Source organism: Phacochoerus africanus, chromosome 6, assembly GCF_016906955.1.
Source record: "Phacochoerus africanus isolate WHEZ1 chromosome 6, ROS_Pafr_v1, whole genome shotgun sequence".
Taxonomy (NCBI): Eukaryota; Metazoa; Chordata; class Mammalia; order Artiodactyla; family Suidae; genus Phacochoerus; species Phacochoerus africanus.
The window spans coordinates 17,545,090-17,569,137 of record NC_062549.1 but is presented as its reverse complement, the minus strand read 5'-3'; the positions used below and the strand labels follow the sequence as shown (position 1 = coordinate 17,569,137).

The following is a 24,048-nucleotide window of genomic DNA, read 5'->3' as shown; positions in this document are numbered from 1 at the left end:
GAGAGGGAAGTTGCTGATTCCTGCAACTTTCTAGCTCTCCTATACCCAAGCCCATTTGCCTTGAAAACCAGAATTTCTGGAGTCTCATACTCCAGGAGCAGGACCCTGGGGCTGTAGAGCCCAGTGTGGGGCTCAGACTCCCCCCCCCACACACACACACAGACACCCTTTCGGATAACTTCTGATATTGTAATTATCCTCCCGTTTGTAGGTTGCCTGTGTGGAGGTGTGGATATTAACTATGCTCTGTCTCTATCCCTCTTACCTGTCTCATTATGGTTCCCTCTGTATGTCTTTAGTTGTGGAAAATCTCTCTTTTTTTTTTTTTTTTCCTAGTCTTCATTCATTCTCATTGATAGTTGCTCTGTAAATAGTTGTAGTTTTTGGTGTGCTTTGGAAGGAGGTGAGCTTAAGGCCTTCCTATTCTGCCACCTCGGCCACTCCTCTCTGACTATTTCTAACAACGGCATTAAGTCTACAATCATCTTAAAATGAAAAGTTTAATTTAAAAATGTTGGCTCTGGAGTTCCCACTGTAGTGCAGTGGATTAAGAATCCCACTGCAGTGGCTCAGTCACTGCAAAAGTGCAGATTTGATCCCTGGCCCAGCACAGTGTGTTAAAGGATCTAGCATTGCCTCAGGTGTAGTTCAGATCCAATCCCTAGCCTGGGAACTTTCAAATGCCATGGGTACTGCCATAAATAAATAAATAAATGCTTGAAAGAGAAACGCATTGTGGTTGACAGGTGCAGGTCATTTGAGTTTTATTACTCCAGTAAAAGGATTTATCTTATCTAGGAAACGATTATCTTGACTTTTTTTTTTTCTTTTTGCTATTTCTTGGGCCGCTCCCGCGGCATATGGAGGTTCCCAGGCTGGGGGTCGAATCGGAGCTGTAGCCACCGGCCTCCGCCAGAGCCACAGCAACTCGGGATCCGAGCCGTGTCTGTGACCTACACCACAGCTCACGGCAACGCCGGATCGTTAACCCACTGAGCAAGGGCAGGGACTGAACCCGCAAGCTCATGGTTCCTAGTCGGATTCGTGAACCACTGCACCACGACGAGAGCTCCTGGAATCTGCATTCTTAATAAGCAAACTATAATAGAAGCAGTTCTTATTTCTCTGCTTTAGGACAGAGGTACTTAGGCCCACAGATACTGATAGTATTGGCTGTTGGTGAACCACAGTTGAATCGCTCCCCAGGATTTTCCCAGTGCTGAAATGAGCCTCTTCTTGCCCATGGCTGAGTCTTTTCCCCTGTCTCCCATCCCAGAATACTCTTCACCCAATTGCTGGTTGATAGGGAAGGAGGAGGGGAATTAACAAAAATGTGGCCTCCTTGTCTAAATTTAGGACAAATCTGGAAGGCCATTCAATTTCCAGAAACTCTGAGGGATAGGCTGGGGCCCTAGATGCAGCCACATCTTAGGACAGCTTTTCCCCAATCCATTCCTATTTCTCACACTTACTTTTCATTTTTTTTTTTGTCCAAAAGTATACCCAATAAATGATCTGGAAAATAAAAGCCTTAATTTCAAGGTCTTTTTACTGAGGAACTAGATGGAAGACACACTGTAAATACTCGGCACTTTCCAAGCTCTTATCTCCAGACTTTAGGGAAAATCAAATACAACAAAAAGCCCTGGCCTGGACGATGGTGTAAACGTCCAGGAATCTTTTTTAATCTCCTTGGGTTGCCACTTACACTCTTACGTCATTCAAAAGGAGCAGCAGAGGACCATCTAGAAAGGGCCCTGTAAAGGGAGCATGTTGTTTGTGCAAGGGACAATAGAAATAATGTGCACAAGAAGCATCAGCAAGAACAAAGCCACAGAGGTGGTGCTAGGAGAAAACTACTACCAAGCAAGAGGACAGCTTCCGAGGTAGCTCGGCGGGGTGCCCAACATGCAGAGGCACATTGCACCCTCTCGTGGAAGGAAGGACTGGGTAGAAACTGCAGAGACCAGGTGTCCCATAAAAAGCAGAGATAGTGGAAGACAGAGGAAGTTAGCACTCCAGCAGTCACGTTCACCAGAGTTCACCAAGAGACTCGTTATCACTGACTTGTGGGTTTACTATTAGAATCTGAGACAATGTGTGTAATCGATACACACAAAATAGTCTGCTCTTCCTCCCTCGTCTTCCGAATTCTCTCCATGGTCTCCATGCAGAAGAGGGTGACCCCGAGTTCCCGTCGTGGCTCAGTGTTAACGAATCCGACTGGTATCCATGAGGACTCGGGTTCAATTCCCGGCCTTGCTCAGTGCATTAAGGATCCGGTGTTGCTGTGAGCTGTGGTGTAGGTTGCAGATATGGCTTGGATCTGGTGTTGCTGTGGCTGGGGTATAGGCCAGCAGCTACAGCTCTGATTTGACTTCCACACGCTGAGGGTGTGCTGCTAAAAAGCCAAAAGAAAAAAAAGAGAAGAGAGTGACCCTGCTTCACAAGCTGTATCTGTACAGATATATGAGAAAGCATAATGGGCTGAGGTGAGCCAATCACAATTTCTCCCTCAATGTCTTTATAATGAATTTCCTGCCACATTTTAGATACTCCAAAGCATTTATTTTGTCAGATGAGAATTGACTGTATTAAGTGTTCTTCTGGAAGTCAAAACACACTAGACAATTTCAGCAATTGACTTGCTCTGCGTCTAAAGGAGGCCACGCATGTATTTAGAGAAAATCTTAAGGCTGTATTGAAGCCCCAAATTGGGTGAATTTATATGTATTTTTGAGAAGTAAAGGTCCTTGGTATTTGAACTAAATGTTCCAACCCTTGGTCTAGTGGTTTGGTAAGTAAGGGGGTTTTAGAATGGAAGTGAACAGAGTTCCCGATGTGGCGCAGTGGAAATGAACCCAAACTAGGAACCATGAGGTTGCAGGTTCCATTCCCGGCCTCGCTCAAGGATCCGGCGTCTTCGTGAGCTGTGGTGTAGGTCACAGACACGGCTTGGTTCTGGCATTGCTGTGGTTGTGGTGTAGGTCGGCAGCTACAGCTCCACTCAGATCCCTAGCCTGGGAACCTCCATATCCTGCGGGTGTGGCTCTAAAAAAACAAACAAACAAAAAAAAAAAATAGAATGGAAGTAATGGTTGAGTGAAGGAAAAAAAGAAGAAAGAAACCCTAATGGAATTAGTAGGAAGTAGGAAGGAGAAAAGAAAATTTAGTTAAACTCCAATTATGTGGAAAGTATTTTCTCTAGGTACTTTTCATATGCCATCTCGATTAACAATAAATCTAAGAGATAAGTGTTGTTACCATTATCATTTAGATAAGGAAATAAGGCTCAAGTTTCTACAACTGCTAGGTAGCAATGCTATCAAATACAATAAATCTGTAACCTAAACCCACATATACCATGAGACGAAGCTCAAACCTCTTCTGGCCTTGTTCACTTCCAAAGTAGGTAATAAGGTAACCATTTGTTTGGGTGCAAGAATTTTAAATCTCCCTTTGGGACATGTTATGCTATTTCTTTTCTTTTTTTGGGGGGGGGGTTGTTTGTTTGTTTGTTTTTGTCTTTTTATCTCTGATCCCGTGGCATATGGAGGTTCCCAGGCTAGAGGTCCATTTGGAGCTGTAGCCACTGGCCTATGTCACAGCCACAGCAATGCCACATCTGAGCCCCCTTTGCGACCTACACCACAGATCATGGCAACACCGGATCCTTAACCCACTGAGCAAGCCCAGGGATCGAACCTGAATCCTCATGGTTACTAGTCAGATTTGTTTCCACTGAGCCACGACAGGAACTCCTGATGTTTCTTAATGGTGCTAAGAATTTCAGGTACTCTGGTAGATGACCCAGGGTGGCTTTTTCTTTAAAGTCTAAATATCAAAGACTCATAAGCCTTAGAGCTTATAGTTTACAATTCCTTTTAGCAGGAATGGGTTTCAGCAGGGTCTCAGTGTGTCAAGTTTAAGAGTAGAGTAGCTGCTCAGAAACTGCGGATTTGAGGTTTTCTGCATTATAAAGCAGGCCTAAAACATCTGGTGAAAGAGACCCAGATGTTAGCCTCAGGGGTTATAGCCAGCTGTGAAGTCTTGACCAAGGTGCTAAAATCACCTGAATTGTAGTTTATTTCTTTGAGAGAAGGATCCTGTAGTTTCTCCACTTTCCCTTTCTTTCTTTATACCAACAAAGATTCATTCCAACAAAGATTTGAGGCAGCTGCATTGTACTAAATGAACTTGACATTTCCTTTCTACATTGATTTTGCTACCAGCTTCATAAAACTGGCCATTCCATTCTGATTCTAAACTATCCTTCTTCCAGGATTTTTATTTCCCTAAAATTTTCCTATGTTTTTTGTTATTCTTGTTTTTTAATTAAAGAGAAACATTACATATTGACTGGGGGAGATTGTGTGATTATACAGCATTCCCCTGACTTTGTTCTAAGACAGAACATATACATACTGTGATCTTTCTTTGATCTGGTTAAAAATGACTGCATTTGATTTTGTGACTCAACACTCAGCTCAATCCAAGCCAGACAATCAAGTGCACCCTTTCCCTGAGTTTATAAAGCAACTGTCCCTTTTTTGAGTCACTGCTCTCAAACACTGCCAAATTTGTTCCAAAGATCAGGCTCACCCACTCACTATAATTTCTCCCCCCATCTCAGGATGGAAATCCATGTTGCCCTGAATAGCAGAGCTAAAACAAGTCACGTAGGTTTGTCTTAGCTACAGCATGGAGAGCTTTCTGACAGCAGATGGGTCAACCGAATGCTTTTGAGGAGAGTCTGTTTGTGTGGCTCAGAGGCTGAGCCAAAGGCACCTGCCAGCTCCTCCCCCTTCCCTCAGTGGTTCCACACCTGGAGCTGATAAACTCCAGTCATGAGCAGGGTCAGCTCTGAGTGCGATTTCCGGATCTTGAGTGAAAACCAACCCAACTTGGGATGCCAGGCATTCTATACCAGTATTGTCTAAACTATGTACTGCAGGATAATTGTATCAATTCAGAGGTTAACCACCATCCTTGTGGAAAGAATACCCTAGATGTCAAAGTGTAAAGATTTCTGTATGTGATTGGCCTGCCTTGCAGATTTGTAAAGCTCATCAGAATGTGAGAATTTCTGCAGTGAAGACTCGATGTTCTCAGTGTTTCCTAAACACACCTGAAGATAACACCCTTTTCCTCCATGGGAGATTTTTCAAGATCTCAGAGCACGGGTGTAGCAAGCACTTACTCCGTTAAAAGTCTTCCTAGCATATAGTAGACACCTAATAAATGTGTGTAGAAAGTCCAATAAGTACATGAATGGGTGAAATCCAATAAGGTGAGGACATATATTTCTAGGCACAGACTTGTCCTGGCAGTATGTTCTTGCTGACAGAAATACATTTAACACCACTTAACCCATGTTTATTGGGTTCCTGCTGGTTAAGAAGCTTTATGTTAGGTGTTGAGGACTGCAGATTCTAGAGCAAGATGATGGTACCATAATATCATAAGTGAAAGAGTGATAGTAAATATGTGGCCTAGGGAATATAGGTGGCAAGTGTGCGAGGAAGATTTCTGGAGAAGAGACTGAGTTGAGTCTTAAATGACAAGTGAGAGTTAGCCATGCAAAGAGATGACCACGAATATATCTGATGTGTATGCATAGGAAAGTAGTCACATGTGCTGTATTTAAGTAATTATTAATCATACATTTTATGTTTTGAAGACAAAACTTACTATCAGAAATGCTTTTATTGGGTAAGTGGACTAGCTTTATATGACAGGAAACCAGATAACCCAGGAACATGTGTCAAAAATACTTATCCCAAACACATCAAGGAAAACAGAAACCACAAACTCAAAATAGGAAGTGCAGCATTTAACACTTAACTTGTTAAGAATGTAACTTTTGTCAGTGTCTGCGCATCCTCATTATAGGAGTTCTAGTGAATTGCCACTCCAGCTTTCTCACAACTGAAAAAGAGGGAGTTCCCGTCGTGGTTAACGAATCTGACTAGGAACCATGAGGTTGTGGGTTCAGTCCCTGCCCTTGCTCAGTGGGTTAAGGATCCAGTGTTGCCGTGATCTGCGGTGTAGGTCGCAGACGCGGCTCGGATCCTGCGTTGCTGTGGCTCTGGCGTAGGCCGGTGGCTACAGCTCCAATTAGACCCCTAGCCTGGGAACCTCCATATGCCACGGAAGCGGCCCAAAGAAATAGCAAAAAGACACACAAAAAAATAATAATAATAAAAATAAAAAAGAGCCCCCTACCCATAAATGTTCCTTTGCCTAAAATGATGAAACTCTGTCTTCTCTTTCTGCCATAACCTATAAGTCTAGCCAGGGCTGCAGGAGTCCTTTGTAAGTGGAAAAGTTAGAGGCTTGACTATTTTATAGGACTTGGATCCTATGGCTGTTTCTCGAGCTGTACTGGGAGTTTCATTCGCTCACTCATTTATTCAGTCCACAGCTTTTTACTGAGTTCCTACCAAGTGACAAACTATATGCTGAGATCAGAAGATGGACTGCTTATATAGCCTCACACTGTTTTTTTTCCTCCATTGAGTTAACTGTCTAATCATAGAGATGAAAATTAAAAATTAAGCACTAAAATGTTCTATAAAGTAAAATAATAGGGGAATGGACTTGTTCATGGTAGTTGTGGAAGGTTTCCTTGAGGACGTGATGATTGAACTGGGGCTGAAGTATAGAGTAGAAGTTAAATAGTTCCCTTGTGGCTCAGTGGGTTATTGTCACTGCAACAGCTTGGATCGCTGCTGTTCTGTGGTCTGATCCCTGGCTAGGGAACTTCTACATGTTTCAGGCACGGCCAAAAGAAAAAAGAAAAAAATTAATCAAACAAAAGTGATAATGGGAAGGATGCTGGTTTAGGAAGAGCTTTTGAAAATGCCCAGGAGGGTAGGAGCCTGGCTTATTAGAGAAACTCAAAGAATTCCTTAAAGGCAGGAATAATTTATTATTTTTGAAATCCCAGCAAAGTCTAGCATGTAATCACACCCAAAATATGTTTGTTGAATGAATACCTTAACTTGGTAGATAATACCAAAATAATTCTCTGTCTGTTCACAGAGACATCAACCCCCTGCCTCAATCAAAAACAAAGTGCAGGATTTCCCCTTGTGGCACAGCTAAGGATCCAGTGCTGTTCATGAGACAGCATGGGTTTGATCCCGGGCCAGGTGCAATGGGTTAAGGATCCAGCTGTGGCTTGGATTCAATCCCTGGCCCTAAAATTCTGTGGTGCACCTGAAAAAGAAAAAAAAAAAAAGTGCAGCCCTCACCTCACAAAGTTTTTCCTGTAAGCAAAGTGAGAAGAATGCTGCCGATTTTCTTTCGAGAAAATCCATTACTTGAATCCATTCTTCTTTCCTTTTCCTTTCATGTATTCATTTGCTTATTCACCAAGTTTTATCAAGCACCTGACTCTGCCAGTTAGCAAAGAAGATTAAAAAAAGATGAAAATGTAGCCTCAGCCTCAAAAACATTTTCGTCTGCCCAGATAGTATGATATGCACCAACGTTCAGAACACAGGCAGAAGAAAAAGCCCGGGCTGCATGACAGAGATAAGATGAAATATTATGAGAGGGAGGGGGATGAGAGCTCCCTTTACGCTGAGATATTTGGGGAGCAAGATGGCAGTAGGCATTGAAAAAAGGATGTAGAAGAATGTTCACAAGTAGATAGGAGAGAAGGGAAAAGCCATTTCAGGTTGAGAGCAAAATGCAAAGATAAGGTCAAAGGGCAAAGTGTGTGCAAGAGGGAGGAAAAAAAACCTAGTTTTGTTGAACCATGAAAATAGAAGAAGGAAGACGTACACGAGAGGATATAAGTAGGTCATCATCAATCCTGAATCTTTCTTAAACATTTAATATTTTTATCTTTTTGACTTTGCGATGAAGTTCAAGCTTTGTGTTCAGAGTTAAGTCTTACAAAGATAATTTTGATAGAAATGTACAGAATCCATTGGAGGAAACTGAAGCGAGGAAAAATGAAGTAGTTGGGAGATGGGTTTGTTTATTTGTTTATTTATTTTGGCTTTTGTCTGTTTAGGGCTGCACCCCACGGCATACGGAGGTTCCCAGCCTAGGGGTCAATTGGAGCTATACCTGCCAGCCTATGCCACAGACACAGCAACTCCAGATCTGAGCCACATTTGCAACCTACACCACAGCTCACGACACGACAGACCCTTAACCCACTGAGCAAGGCTAAGAATGGAACCTGCGTGCTCATGGATACCAGTCGGCTTCGTTAACCACAGAGCCACCACAGGAACTCCAGGAAGTGTTTTTAACAGTTCAGATAGGAGATACAGAACATCTTTATCAGCGTGAGATGAATTTGAGCAATACAGCAAAGGTGGAATCAAACAGTTGTGGCGACTGCTGGCCACAGGGCATATAAAAGAAGTGGAAGATAGCATTTCAGCAACTGGTGGGAGGTGATGCCGCTCATTAACTAAGGATGTGAAACAAGAGGCAGATTTGGAGGGAATATGATGAAAGTAGCCCAGGGCCCTGAAGAAAAATACCCATTTATGTAACGCACATTTGAACCAACTAGGAGTCTAAGCATAACAGTTTACGTGGGATATTCAAATCCAAACCACCATAAAGTAGCTCACTTTACAATAATGTTAGCACCCCATTCAAAAACGATCTGCATGGACTAGGATCTTTCAAATTTAGTTTAATACCACCCTCTAGTTTTTCTCCCAGTTGGATTATTGTCTTCGAAGACCCACCTTGAAATTTACTTTCTGTAGTTGTCTCAACTCTTACTTCAACACAGCCTACAGCTTAAACTTGCTAATTGTTTTAAAGTCACATATCAAAATCACATCTCTATTGCCCATATTATTTTCCATATTATTGCTTTCATCTGAAAATTTTGTTCCCACCCAATTTTTTAGGAATCACCCCAGGACTATACTATGTTGAAGCCTATCTTCACAGAACTAATTGTCCATTTCATTCTTTCTTTTTTTTGTATCCCCACCCAACTGTTTATACACCTATTGTTTCATTTTTCATCAAATGCATGTGTGATTGTATCCCTCTTACTTAATTATAAGTGGTTTTTTTGGTATAGAGAAATGTACACCTCTTGATTTCTTGATGATGACAAGTGTTCAGAAAACTTAATTAAAACCAGATTTCTGCCAACATACATTCATGATACTAAAAGTAGTAAAATTCAGTAGGAAAATACCAATATTTGAATTCTCATAGGTTATATTTAGTCTAAAGGAAACAATATCAGACACTAAGTTAAAGCAGAGCTTCTCAGCTTGAACATGAGTAAAAATCATCCGGTTCTAGGGCCCAGCTTGAGATTTTGATTCAATAGATCTGGGGTGGGGCCATGAATTTACATTTCTAACAAATTCACATGTGATGCTGATGCTGCTAGACAGAGGAAGGTGTAGTGAGGAGCACTGGTTTCAAGAGTCAGTCTGACGTCAGAATGCCTGGACTTAAATTCCATCACCACAATTCAGTGGCTTTACGGTTTTAAGGTGTCAAATCTCCTTAAGCCACAGATTCCTTACCTCTAAAATGGCAATAGTAATGGACCCCCTTGGGACTGATGTGAGAACTAAAATAGCCCATCTGGAGTTCCCGTAGTGGCAAAATGGAAACGAATCTGACCAAGAACCATGAGGTTTCGGGTTTGATCCCTGGCCTCGCTCAGTGGGTTGAGCCGTGGTGTAGGTCACAGACGCAACTCGGATCTGGCGTTGCTGTGGCTGTGTCAATAGGCTGGCAGCAACAGCTCCGATTAGACTCCTAACCTGGGAACCTCCATATGCACCAGACAAAAAAATAAAAATAAAAATAAATAAAATAGCCCATCTATAAAATGTGCTTCTTGGATTATCTGATACATGGCATAGGCTCAAAAATTAGGTGTTGGTAAGAATACTTAATGATACAAAAAAGCCAACAGATTCCTAGAGAGCAGGGGTTATTAAACTGTGGCCTGAAGTTAGATCTATCTGTTTTGGTAATGCTAGCGAACTAAGAATAGTTTTAAATTTATTATTATTTATTATTATTATTGTTGTTGTTGTTGTTTTCAGGGTTGCACCTGTGGCACTTGGAGGTTCCTGGGCTAGGGGTCGAATCGGAACTGCAGTTGCTGGCCCTTGCCACAGCCACAGCAACGTCAAATCTGAGCCACATCTGTGACCTAACACCACAGCTTGCAGCAGCACTGGATACTTTAACCTGCTGAGCAAGGCCAGGGATTGAACCTGCATCCTCGTGGATGCTGGTAAGATTCTTAACCTGCTGAGCCACCATGGAAATTCCATGAGTAGTTTTAAATTTTTTAAATGATTGAAAAATACCAAAAGAAAAATATTTTCTAACATGGGAAATTATACAAAATTCAATTTTAGTGCCCATAAATAACGTGTTATTGAACACAGCCCCACAAATTTGTTCACATATTGCCTATGGGGGCTTTTGTGCTACAATAATGGAGTTGAGTAGTTACATGACGGAAACCATATGGCCAGGAAAGCCTGCATTGTATACTCACTCTCTGGCTCTTTACATTAAAAGGTTGCCAGTCTCTAATATGGCACAAAGTGACTTTATCAGTAAATTATTGAGGCTAGAATCATCACTATTTCTGGTCTCTAAAGTGGTAATAATATTCAGTGGCTGTAGTGTTTTGTTCTTTAATATAGTCGTACCAAGGTAATGAAGAATTCTGAGGAACCGAGTAAAGAGAATTGGGAGATAGGATGAATCTGAGGGAGAAGTGGTAAAATGAAATAATTACCATTAAAGCTCCTCAACCCAGGAAATGCTATCAGATGTCCCAACCCACTTTTTAAAGAAAGCAATATTTATTGTCCTTTTCTGATTATAAACGCAATACATGATTACGGTATTTGGAAAATACAAAAAAATGTACACAGAATATAAATCGGTCATATTCCCAAGAGTAGAGATAACCATGCTTAGACATTTTTGTTTTTACAAAACTGGGGTGTTACTGTACAAAATGGTTATATATTTCTAATGTAACATTTCTCCAACATCCTCATATTCTCTCAACACTGTCTGATGGGCAATGATATTCCATTGTTTGGAAATGTCATAGCTCATTTAATTATCGCCTCCTTATTGGGTCTTAAGACTGTGTGATGGTTTGTAAATAATGCTACAGCAAACTTGCCTATGACTTCCAAAAAAAAAAAAAAGAAATCTATGATTTTTTTCCCACGATGACAAAGTATTATAATAAAACAACTTCTGCCTAAATTTGGGCTGCTTTCCAGGAAAAGAAAGAGAAGATTGGAGACATGGGTTGTTAATCAGGACAGTCTCTCTCTCATTTTTCCAGATTTCTAACCATACCGAGATTTCCACATGAAGACCAGTAACATTAAACAACTTCTCTTATCTTTGACCAACTATGTTTATTTATTTTTCTCTACACCCCACTCTTAAATCCATACCCTTACAATCAAAATAAAACATTTTTTTTGTTTTGTTAATTCCCCCTTCCCTTAGAAAGAAAGGCAATAATCTTATCAAAAATATTTTATTTACAAAAAATTCAATTATACTATACATCCTATACTGGAAATACATTGAATAATTGCTAAAATAAATACAGGCAATTAATTCAATCTTTTATAAGAATGAGAGAATTTTGACATTTGAATGTTATCAAAGCTTAACTTAGAACATAAATAGTTAAAAAGGCAAACTCAAGTTTTAGTCTCATTAAATGGCATGATGTGTTTTCCACAAGCTCTCCAATCAGTGAAGAGTCTGAGCTGAAGAATGTGATGTACCTTTTTGTACTCTGAAGGTAGAACGTGCAGTTTTTTCTTAGGCAGAATAGATGGAACATAGAAGTCTGCATAAAAAGAAAGCAGAAAGGCAGGGAGCACATGGTTGAACACCTCTCCCCATTTCTGCTTCATCACAATACTTTTTATGCAACTATTCATGTGTTCAATTGTTTTTAACACAGGTCTACACAGCACCAGCTACAAGGCAAGATGGGTCATGTCAAAAATCAAAAATGAATAACAGGCCTTGGCGTATCTAAATTAACCAGACTCATGGTACCTGTCTATCAGGTTTTTTTTTTATGTGCCAATACTGGATACAACTCTTAAATCCTTGATATCACATCATCTAGGTAAACACACTTATGTCGGCCAAGAACAGGAGAGGGGAAGAATTGTCTGTGTAATTCAGAAAAAAATGTTCCCTAGAAAGTAAAAGAGCATGCTTAGAGCTTGATTCTGCCAATTCTGAATCTGTATGCTTTATCCAGATTATAATGTATCCCATTCACCCGTATAAACCTCATACTAACAAGTAAAGTGACTTGACAAGCTGGAAAAAAAAAAAAAAGTAGGTAGCATATACCTACAGGGCAGGATTCCGTGAATACAGGTCATGGAACAAAATGATGAACTGCATCGTATCTGTCGAAATTATACAGATAATTTTTCCACTCTCCGATTTTACTTAGCCTGAGAAAACGGTGTGAGAACACACTGTGTGAATCTGCAAATCTTACTTATTTTCAATACTCAGGTTTTGTCCAGTGCTGGATGCTTAGTGATTAGAACTAGCATTCCCTTTTCTTACTATTATGAAAAAATTGCACTTTTCTACCCCTTTGGCCTTGATTTTTCAATGGTTTCTTTTTTTGTACACAAAAGTATGAATTTCTACTCCTGAAGGGTGACAGGTATATTGACCTTCTCTAAAAGAAATGAAAAAGGTAAAATATTGAAAGTTTAAATACTTTTTCACAGAAATAAACTATTCCATTTTAAAGGTAGAGAGAGAGAGACACACATTTTATTCTTTCTATCATGAACAACATCAGTCAACCAAGCTTCACATTTTGGGCAGGATTTTTTTAAGTATGAATTTTTTCAGAACCTATTTTATTTCTTTTTTTTTTTAAAAAAGGAAGAACAGGTGTATTTTGGCAAAGAAGTAAAATATAAAATATGCAAAATTTGTTTTAAAATTGGCATACAAAATTTTAAAACACAGTACAATTATATAAAAATACAGCACAGCCAATGGCCTGTAAAATTTCCTTTGGCATTTCATTTGGTAGAGTTAAACAGAAAAACCTTTCTTTAAAAAAAAAAAAAAAATTAGCTATCGACACAGTCCATAAGTTAGGTTGTATATGTTGAAAGAACTTTTCCTTGAGTTTCCGAAATCCTTTTCTTCCATGATAACCCACATAAAGCATGACTAGTGAGGTATATAGGGCAAAACACTGTTAGGCGGATGTACAGTAAGGAAAAAGTGCATAAACAAAGAATTCTTCCCATTTTCCTAGAAATAACAGGTTAAATCTGAGTTCTTCTTGATGTATCATTTGACTTTGGCAGAATTAAAATAAACCCATAAAATGTCTTTGTTCAAGTCCCAGCAGCAGTGATATGTCTCCTTGGGTGGCATTATCTGATGCCACAATACTGTACAGTCCCTAGAGGAACTAAGGTTTTGTGTGTGTCTGCAAGTGTAACTGCAAACATCAAACAATGTAAGATCATACATCAAGCACCATGTCGTACTGTTGTCCCTTCTTCCGCCGGCCACATTTATTGATGAGAACCACATACAGTGTCAAAAGCATGACCCAATAGCATGCATAGAGCAACGTTCCAACAATTAAAACTGTCTGTTTGGATTCTGAGAATGGCTTTTTAGATTCCTTATAAATGGTGAAAATCACACCACCCAGGAGGATTGTAAACCAAACTGACACTGGAATGAGTCCTATGAAATTCACAACGATGGTTTTCCTTCCAGATGTGCCCCAGCCAGCTTTGTTTATCGTTGCAATGGCAAACATCTTGGCGGGAAGTAAACTTGACATGTACAACACCGAGTAGAGGGACATGAAGACCATGACGATATTTCCTCTAAGGCAGCTGGCAAAGGATGATTTTATGAGACCTACTAACTGGACAGTTAACAAGAAGAGGAGGATGTTCCAAATTTTACCCCTGTAGAAGAGCTGGATTACTGTGGCAATGAGGAAGAAAGGGAAGAACCCGGTGATAACTGCCTCATAGGTCATCCACAAGTGATGCTTATGAAACCACATCGCATTGTACAGCCACTCTCGGAAGTAGGACTTGCTCCAACGGGTCTGCTGGTTTAACCATCTGAGATATTCTATCGGCGTCTCAGTAAGGCACTTGGACCGAGCTGTGTATTTTGTTGCATAGCCCAGACTCAGCACTCGGTTCGTTAGATGCCTGTCATCTCCAAAACTACATTGGCTGCCCATAAACTCTTGATTGTACCAGTCTTCCACAAATTCATGCAGTAAGGAGTTTCTGTACATCCCCAGAGGTCCACTAATGCACTGGACACATCCAAAATAAGACTGGCAGGCCCTTTCTATGTTAAAAGCCATCCAGTATCTCACACTGCTGAGGAAGGAGATCCAGGAATCATACTTGTTTAAAATCTGCAGGAAGAAAAAAATAAGTAAATGAAGGTCAACCTCAGCTAAAAATGCCACCCAAATCTGCTCCATTGTGAGTTTAGTGCCTGGAATGATGTTTCTTTAGCCTTCAGTGTGGCTTCTTTCTTCTTTTTCACATGATTTTACTTTACTTTATGTACCACTGGATTAATTTGTTAAGCTGTGTGTTATATGTTAAGACTCACTGACAATGTTTTTTCCATTTCATCACTCTGTACTCTTTTTGCTGTGTGTTTTACTTCTTGCGTTTGTTGTTACGTTAAAATATTGAGTCTTTTTAGGCATTAGTTCTCAGCTCTTACGTTCTTCTCCCCCTCTTTCTTACCATCCAATATTTGAAAAATTTTAAGTCCTATTCTCTTCTGCTCTGTTAATTTTTTACTCATCCAGAGTTAAAATTTTTAACTCTGGTTAAAATTTTTCTCATAATTTCATGCTATGAAATTTGGAATGAGTAAAAAATTAGTAATGAGTAAAAACAGTATTGTTCTCCTTCATCTCCTTCATCCCCATCTTTAGCAATGCCAGTGATAAAAGGGTTTGCTATGGCTTCACCCCAAAACTTGAAAATCCCGAAATAATGTTCTATATAAGGGCTATTAAAAATCATCAGCTTTCGGGGCAGTATTTCTTAATTCTCTCCCCTGTTTCAATTTTGTTCAGTTTTTATCTGGGTTTTGCATGCTTCTTGTTCGTCACCCAAGTATTCCTTTGTCCATCTAGTGCATTTTCTTTGCCTTCACTCGTACCATGCAGTTACAAAAGGGGTCATACAGCAGCATGATGCCTAAATTCCATGCGCTTCTCACCTTTTACTAAAGTTTAATTGCACTTTTGCACAAGACTCACTTTATTATTCATATATTTGTTGTCCTATTCCACAAAGTTCAAATCACTTTCATTGCTATTTACTTCACTAATTTTTTTTCTCCATTGAGGGCACATAATGGGAAATAAGTAATAATTGGAAAACTCAGGTTAATTAATTGTTTCTTTAACTTTCTTTTTAGGGCTGCACCTGTAGCATATGGAAGTTCCTGGGCTAGGGGTCAAATCACAGCTGCAGCTGCCAACCTACACCACAGTGGCAAAACTGGATCCGAGCCACATCTGCAACCTATACCACAGCTCACAGCATTGCAGATCCTTAACCCACTGCATGAGGCCAGGGATAGAACCCCCATCCTCACGGAGACTATGTTGGGTTTTTAACTGGCTGAGCCCAGGGAGCTCCTCTTTGACTTTTTCACAATTGCAAATCTGAGTTGCCACTTCCCTTTTTTCCTTTGTTTTCTAATTTGGATTTTTGACCAACCACACATTGCTCAGCTTTTAAATACATAGGTACACAATATAGAATCCATTCTCTACCATACTTCCATTTTTTTAACCCTCATACTAAATGAGTTCCGACATCTTTTTATCAGAACGTTAAGTTGTAGCTCAAGAAGATATGGGAGATATCATTACATATTTATATCATATTTTATATAGCTTTTCAGCCACTACATACATGTGTTATAGGATTAAGCAAAGAAATCCTAGATTATTTCAATTTAGATGGCAGAAGAGAAAGCAAAGCAGATCAAAGGCACATTCTAGTGTTTCTTCAGCACCAGAAATAATACCTGGCATAGAGTTTAATGTGTGATAATAAATGTATGTTCAAGGAGGCAGTGAGTGAGGGGGTTCCTAAAAACGACTCCTGCGAAAAAGGGAAGCCATATGCACCTGGACATCTCCTCCAACACCTCCAACCATGGGGTCTTCTTCTAAAACTTTCACCATCTCCACAGATGAGGCAGGGTCAAGCATGGTGTCTGAATCGCAAACCTGCATGGAAGGTAAGAAGTGAGTTAAAGGAAAGAAGATGATGAGTGTGCTCCATACAGTCAAAACGGGGCATATTCATTATGTTTTCAGCCTTATTGTCACCAGGCCTCAACAAGCAAGTACAATGGGGACTATAATGGGGACGATAGAGTTTGTTATATTACAGCCCATACAGAGAGCTTGCAAGCTCAGTAGTTCAGTTAACAACACTTCAGAAGAGCTGAAGTGATGAGGCAGGCATGTCATGTTGATGACCAGCGTTGCCCAGTTTGCCAAGGATGTTCCCAAGTAATATCCTAGGTTTCCAGGAGGTGAAAATGTGTTCACTGATCACCACAGATGTCTCTCCTTTTTTAATTGCCTAAGACAAAGCTTTCAAATATCTTATCCCTCAGGTCTGAATGATGACCAGAAATTCCTATGATAATACAGAAAAGGAAGCACTTTTAACAGTGATTATATTTTAATGTGGTGAATATACTTCTACAGCTGGTTGCGTAATTCTGAAGCAAGATGTCCATTCTATCAGAATGAAAATTAGCTTGATGGTCAGACCACTTTTTTATTCTAGCATGTTCAATAGTCACCTAGCTCTTTATATACAAAAGCACATACAAGTTACCTTAAACTATTCCAGAAATGCTACTTGTTATTCTTAAAAATAAACTTTATATAGGCCAGATAGGCAATCTGGAAACCAAACCAGCTACAACTTCAAGAAGACTATTAGGATTGGTCTATACCCATGAACTGCTCACAGAAATTTCTACTAGAGGCCAAAGGTGCAGGGTTATAAATTGTAGTTTTCTTTCCACGCTGATTTATAAACTTACTGGAAAATGAAAAAGAATAAAGGAGATGAGAAACCAGAATATTACTGTGTACTCATAAAGCTTACGTGGAGAATAGGGCTTAAATCTATGGAGTAGCAGCCTTTGTAAGTATGTCCCCCAGAATGAGTCAGATGCATTAGTTCCAAATAGCATTTAAGTGGGCCAGCCTCCTAAGGACACCTTTAAAAGGTATGCAGATGCCTACTCCTTCCACATTCAACAATCAGATTTTTTTTTTTTTTTTTTTTGCTTTTTAGGGCTGCACCTGAGGCATATGGAAGTTTCCAGGCTAGGGTTCAAATCAGAGCTGCAGTTGCCAACGTATGCCACAGCCACAGCCTCAGCCTCAGCAGTGCAGGAGCGGAGCAGTGTCTGTGACCTTCACCACAGCTCAAGGCAACGCCGGATCCTTAACCCACTGAATGAGCCTGGGCTCGAGCGTACATCCTCATGGATGCTAGTCAGATTCGTTTCCACTGAGCCACAATGGGAGCTCTACCAATCAGATTAAGTCACTTCTTTTAAGGAGAAATTAGGTAGGTTATACCTATGGATGGAGTTTAATCAAAGAAAATCAGAAGTGGGAAAAGAACAGCCATCTCATTATCCTGACTAATACTCATAGCATTGTATTCTTTTCTGGAGAATGCAGCCAGGCCCTAATAGATAGAAACTGATCAAAGCTGACATGTAATGAAACAGGTTCACAGCCACATGCAAGCAAAAAGTGATATGATCAGTAGAGATAGGAGCGTTATCTCCAATTCCATTATTTTCCTATGTAGTCTGGCTATATGTATGAATTTAATCAACATTTAGTCTATTTATATCACGAGTAAATATTTTTACATTTCTCCAAATGACTTTATAAAAATAGAGATTTGATATATCAGTTTGGAATGAAAAAAATATGAAAATAATGTTTAGAAGCATGAACTCTCAGAGTTGATGGGAGCTTTATATATGTATATGGCGTGAGTCCCTCACATATATTGTAGGACATCCCAACATTTAAAAAAAAAAGTCTGTCTTAAAAAATGTGTCTGTCTTAATTTTATTAATAGTTCTTTTTTCTGAAAAGCTATTAATATATATTAAGGAGGAATGTTGATGAAAACAGTAATTCAAGTGCATTCCTACAACTTATGACTTAAAAAGTATATAGGGTACGGCACTAATGAACCTATCTACAGAAAAGAAACAAACTCATGGACTTGGAGAACAGACTTACGGTTGCCAAGGGAGAGGGGGAGGAAGTGGGATGGACTGGGATTTGGGGGTTAGTAGGTGCAAACTCTTGCATTTGGAGTGGATAAGCAATGAGATCCTACTGTGCATATAGCACAGGGAACTATATCTAAACACTTGTGCTGGAACATGACGGAGGATAATGTGAGAAAAAGAATGTGTGCATATATATATATATATGTACGATATATGTATGACTTGGTCACTTTGCTATACAGCAGAAACTGACATAACTATATCTAACCACTTGTGTTGAAACATGATGGAGGATAACGTGAGAAAAAGAATGTGTGCATATATATATATGTACGATATATGTATGACTTGGTCACTTTGCTATACAGCAGAAACTGACATAACTTTGTAAATCAACTATAATAGAAAAAATAAAAATCTTATTAAAAAGTATATAGGGTATCCAATTAAAAAATGAATTCATCACCTCCCTGAACCTGAACTTATAATTTTAAAATTAATTTCTGAATTGTTTATTTTGCTTATTTAGAAACATGTATTTTCTAAATAACTTCCTGGCCCTTTGGGGGGAGCATTCTGTTTTGGCCTAGCATGGTCTTACTTTAGAGGAAGAAAATTAGACAGCCGCTAGGGATTAGTATTCCATTCAGCAAAATAGAATTTTACTAGTACTAGGATTTGTGCCTGAGCAATCCCAAAGCCTCAGAAACCTAAACAAATTCCCCCAGTAGCATGTTTTGCCTCTCTTGCCTGTTGATCACTGTTTTGTGTACACGGCACAAGCCTGGCAGCCCAGTAACTAGCAGAGTAAAAAGTGAAGGCAGAAGTTCAACCCACCTTTCAACCTCTCAGCATCCTGAGAAGTTATGGCCACACCCACCTCTATTGACTCAAGCTGGAAAAGGGAAAACCAGCAAGCTAAAATAAGACTAAAAACAACAGGAAGGGGGCAATCTAGAATTAATGTTCAAGTAACTCCGCCTGCTAGCCAGCAGAAGCAGGCCAAGGGAACTGCCTCTTTGCAATGACTAAACTTGAACCAAACTTCTACATATGTAAATTGGTGCCACCCCTCCCAGTTTCCAACAGCAAAGTGCCAGAAATTCTCTGAGAGAGATTGTTGACATGGAGAGTTTAACTGTCAGAAGAGAAAGCTCTCAGGAACCTCCTGGGAGGGGTTGGTTGTAGTGGGATTCATGCGTTTTCAAGAAGTTCAGTTTCTGGATGTTATTTGGTGATAGAATGCCAACTAGAAAGTCGCCCTCTATGACAGTCTGTGAAGGTGTCTAGTTCATGGACAGAACGGTACTGATTTACAAGTGTGTTAAAAAGTGTAACTTTAGCCCTTCTGAAAAACAGCCTAATAGAAACAGGGTTTCTAGTTCTCTCCTCCCCAATTAATGACAAGTGTGTAACTTCATAAATGTTGGCTATTTAGCTCTAGGCTAGAAGCTGTGAGAGACATACATCAGTTCACAAAGAGCTTAACCTCACACTGAGAAAAACCACAGGACATGATTTGCACAGGAAACGATTAGAGAACAAATCAAAACATCTTTCTGTCCACACTGAATGTATCACTCTAATTTGTTTAAACTACATGATCGCTGGTCGTAGGACTTCTCACTGGGAGATATAAGGGAAGCAAACTCATCAAATTTTGATTAACATGAATGCAAAATGTAAAGACAAAAAGATGTTCATGGGAGGAACCAGCCTGCTCCGTCTTAACCACAGAATCATCAACTAAAGTGCAAATGACCATGGCTCTTCCTTCTTCCCTATTCTAGGCAAGATTTAATGCTCACCCCTTTCTCCCTAAAACAGGAGTTAGCAAACTAAGGTCTACACGCCAATTTCAACCTGCTACCTGTTGATATAGCCTGCAGACTAAACATGGCTTTTACCTATTAAAGTAGTTGAAAAAAAAAAATCAAAGAAGTGGCACATGGAAATTATAGGACCAAATTTCTGAGTCCAAAAATAAAGCTTTATTGGAACCCAGCCATGAAAATTCATTTCGATATTATCTATGGCTGCTTCCACACTGAAAACAGTAAAGTTCAATAGCTGCAACAAAGGCCATATGCCAGGCAAAGCCTACATTTACTATCAGGGATTTGGCAAAAGCAAAGTTTACCAATCCTGGGCTGGGTCTAAAATTACTGATTGTGGGGAGAAGGGTTCTCTTTTATAAAATTTAATTAAAAAGTTAAAATATCTTCTAAGCCCCAATTTTAATTCAAGCAGATTTTTTAAAAGATTCCCTCTTTCTCCATGGGTTATAAGTAAGCGTTATTGCATTAAAAGTATAAAACATTAACAAACTAGATTTTTTTTTCTTTCGCCAAGATTTGCTTATTATAATCCTCAGAATCCAAAAGACTCAAGTCATGAGTCCAGTATCTCACTACTTCTATGACCTTGAATAAGTCATTCACTATCACCATGATACTGGAGTGAGACATGGAATATAAAAGTCCTTTGTAATTACAAAGGATCATAGGGAAGTCCACCATTAGTATAGGGTAATAATCTTTAGATTTTTATACTGTAAGTAAAAGCCCACACGTAAAAGATAATGACGATCGTTACCACAAATAGATGACACAGTAGAGAGAATTACTAAAAGGAATATGGGAATTGATTATATATCAAGAATCTCTTGGAGTTCCCGTCGTGGCTCAGTGGCTAAGGAATCTGACTAGGAACCATGAGGTTGCGGGTTCGATCCCTGGCCTTGCTCAGTGGGTTAAGGCTCTGGCGTTGCCAGGAGCTGTGGTGTCAGGTCGCAGATGCGGCTTGGATCTGGCATTGCTGTGGCTCTGGCGTAGGCCGGTGGCTACAGCTCCGATTCAACCCCTAGCCTGGGAACCTCCATATGCCGCGGGAGTGGCCCTAGGAAAAAGACAAGAAAAAAAAAGAATCTCTTGGATTTCCCATTGTGGTGGAGCAGTAACGAACCCAACTAGTACCCATAAGGAATCGAGTTCAATCCCTGGCCTAACTCAGTAGGTTAAGGATCTGGTCTTGCTGTGAGCTGTGGTGTAATTTGCTGATGTGGCGCAGATCTGGTGTTGCTATGGCTATAGTGTAAGCCCGCAGCTATAGCTCCAATTCTACCCCTAGCCTTCCATATGCTGTGGGTGTGGCCCTAAAAAAAAAAGAGAAAAGAAAAAGAATCTCTTACCACAATGAAAAAATTCAAATATGTCTGAAACTATCTATGACAGTTAAATATAGACTATCATTGCCTATTACATTACTTATTAGACTAAATTCACTCCAACTTACCTCACTCATCAAGTTAATCTACCTTACCGTAGTTTAAATAAAAATCTCCCATTACTTATTCTACCAAAGGCCTTTCAAATTCTAAGACCCAAATCTAAAATGCCAAGTTCTCCATATTTCACTTTTTTAAACATATTTCCTTTCAGACCGACTGGTAGCTTCTTCATCTCTGCCTTCCCCACACTGCTTCAAAGGGCATGGAGAGCTACACAACAAGAGGAAATCTTAATTACTCTGAATGCCTTCAGGGCGCAAACAGGTTGAAAATAAATCATGACTCCTTCTGTTGCTACTGCCTTCATCCTTTGCTGGCTTGTAAAGCTCAACCCTTTCTTAACCTTGACCTTTCCTCTTAACCTAGTAAGACTCTTCCTTCTATGTTTGAAATTTACTTTTAGTCATGATCCCACTACCTGTTTCCCTTCCACAACTTAATTACATAGTAAATGGAAATTCCCCCCTAACTCTTCCTTCCCCCCAGATATTTCCTTTGTGAAAAGAGGTTGGCCAGAATTTAAAAATTCACCAATAGTTATTTACTAGCAAACATAGGATGGTGCAAGCCCCGTAAACACCTCACAGTACCATGCCAGTAAACACACTACTGAAAGGAAAGAGAGCATCATGCCAAGCCTTGGAGTCAGACAGATCTGAGCCCCAGTCTAGCACTGACCAGTTATGTTCACTTGAACTAACTTCTTAATCTTAGACTCCTTATCTCACCTTTCTAGATCTCCATCTCTCAGGTGAAAATGAGGATAATTATATCTCCCTCATAAGTTTATTGTCTGAGGAATTAATTAGACAATGTATGTATAGCACTTATGAGAGCTAGCTTGTAGTAAATGCTCAACTAAAGGAAGATAAATATACTAAGTGATCAATGAAAATCAGAGGTACAAACTAAGAACACTAGTCCAATGAAAAAAGGGGTCCTTTCTCTCATTACTGTAAATGAACTATGACTCATTCAACAGAAACTAATGCCTAGTCTAATGCCCAACAAAGTTAAATGAAAAAGTTGAATGATTAAGCATGCACTGTAAAAGTTCTTCATTTGGGCTCTCTACCAGGGAAAAATATTAGAGAATGGTTTTTCGGAGATTGAGTGGTAAAAACAAAATCATAAAATCTAAGAATTTAATTGGATTAAAAAAAACTTTTGAAGTTTATCAGTAAAATCATCACAGGAAAAATCAAATGCCCTCAAATAAAAAGCAAGAAACTTTGGGGAGATGGGGGATAGGGAGGATGGTCCTCTCTTATAGTAATTTGGTTTATGATGACATAGGATCTCAAATCTAGCCAATAGAAAGCCTGTAAATCACAGACATCAAAACAATGTAGCCCTTTGTTGTCACTCTAAAGAGAATTAGGAAGATATATGCCTTCCTTAGTAGAATGTGTTACCCAAATGGTTAAAAAATATTGTTTTCCTTCAGGCAACCTAGAATTCTTTTGAGACATTCGGGTGAAAAAGGAGTCAGTTGTTTAGTCTTCGTTCTTTTTCAGGCAGGCTTATACATGAATGAGAGTTATAGAAGGTGACAAAGGCAGCAAAGCAAAGCAAAGGTGACAAGGCAGCTGGAAAAATGAGAAAAACAAATGTTGTCTCCTCTAAAGTTTAAGCCAGGAAACGCTCTTATTCCAATGATTAGAGTTCTCATACTAGAGAAGGGAATAAGGAAATTGCATTATGGTGGCCTTGAATCAAGGTTTACTTTCAAGACCCCAACTTTTGGGGAAAGGAGAGATAAAAATGAAAAGAAGATTCTGATGATATACTCCTTTTTGGTTTGCTTGTTTTGATCCCACTCTTGCAAAGCATAGGTATGTTGCTAGAAAGAAATGGAAACAGTCCTCAATTAAGGTCTTGAGCTAGAAGTGATCTCAAAAATCATCTGTTCTACCAGTGGAGGCCCATAGCAAATAAACAGAGTTAAATCAAGAAATTCGATTTCCTCATTCTTATTTCAATCCTCTAAAAAATGCTCTTAATTTCATCCTCTGAAATGAGGGATAAGAAGTCACATTACCATTCTCAACATGACACTTCAGAAATTTTCAGAAAATAAAAACCAATCAAATGTTACATAGTCAATTCTCATTATTCATGGTAGCACTAAAGTTTCCATAAACCAGGAATTAGCAAATATCAAAAAATTGCTTCGAGCAGAAATACGGAGTTAGCTTCCTCAAAGCCTCTGGTCACATTTTTGTCTAGTGATCAAGGCTTAACCTTGTTTTATTTGTGTTTACTTATTTAACAGATATTGTTAATTAATTAACACTGAATTCATATACAACAGCCCTGTAACTCATGCCTCATCTAATAAACTCTGCCATAAGGCAATCACAGCCTTTTTGTATTAAGAACAATATGTA

The 24,048-nt window shown here is 39.5% G+C and overlaps 1 protein-coding gene across 1 annotated transcript in view; it reads right to left on the bottom strand.

Annotated features, from left to right (window-relative positions):
• Positions 1 to 12,791: 12,791 nt before the first annotated feature.
• The window catches only part of LOC125129064 (hyaluronan synthase 2), a 30,287-nt gene continuing 19,030 nt past the window's right edge, over positions 12,792 to 24,048 (bottom strand). The window contains exons 3-4 of the mRNA XM_047783342.1: positions 16,211 to 16,312; positions 12,792 to 14,461 (exon numbers count right to left, since the gene is read on the bottom strand). Coding sequence (XP_047639298.1) covers positions 13,532 to 14,461; positions 16,211 to 16,312 — 1,032 coding nt within the window. The 3' untranslated portion in view covers positions 12,792 to 13,531. The remainder of the gene's footprint in view (positions 14,462 to 16,210; positions 16,313 to 24,048) is intronic.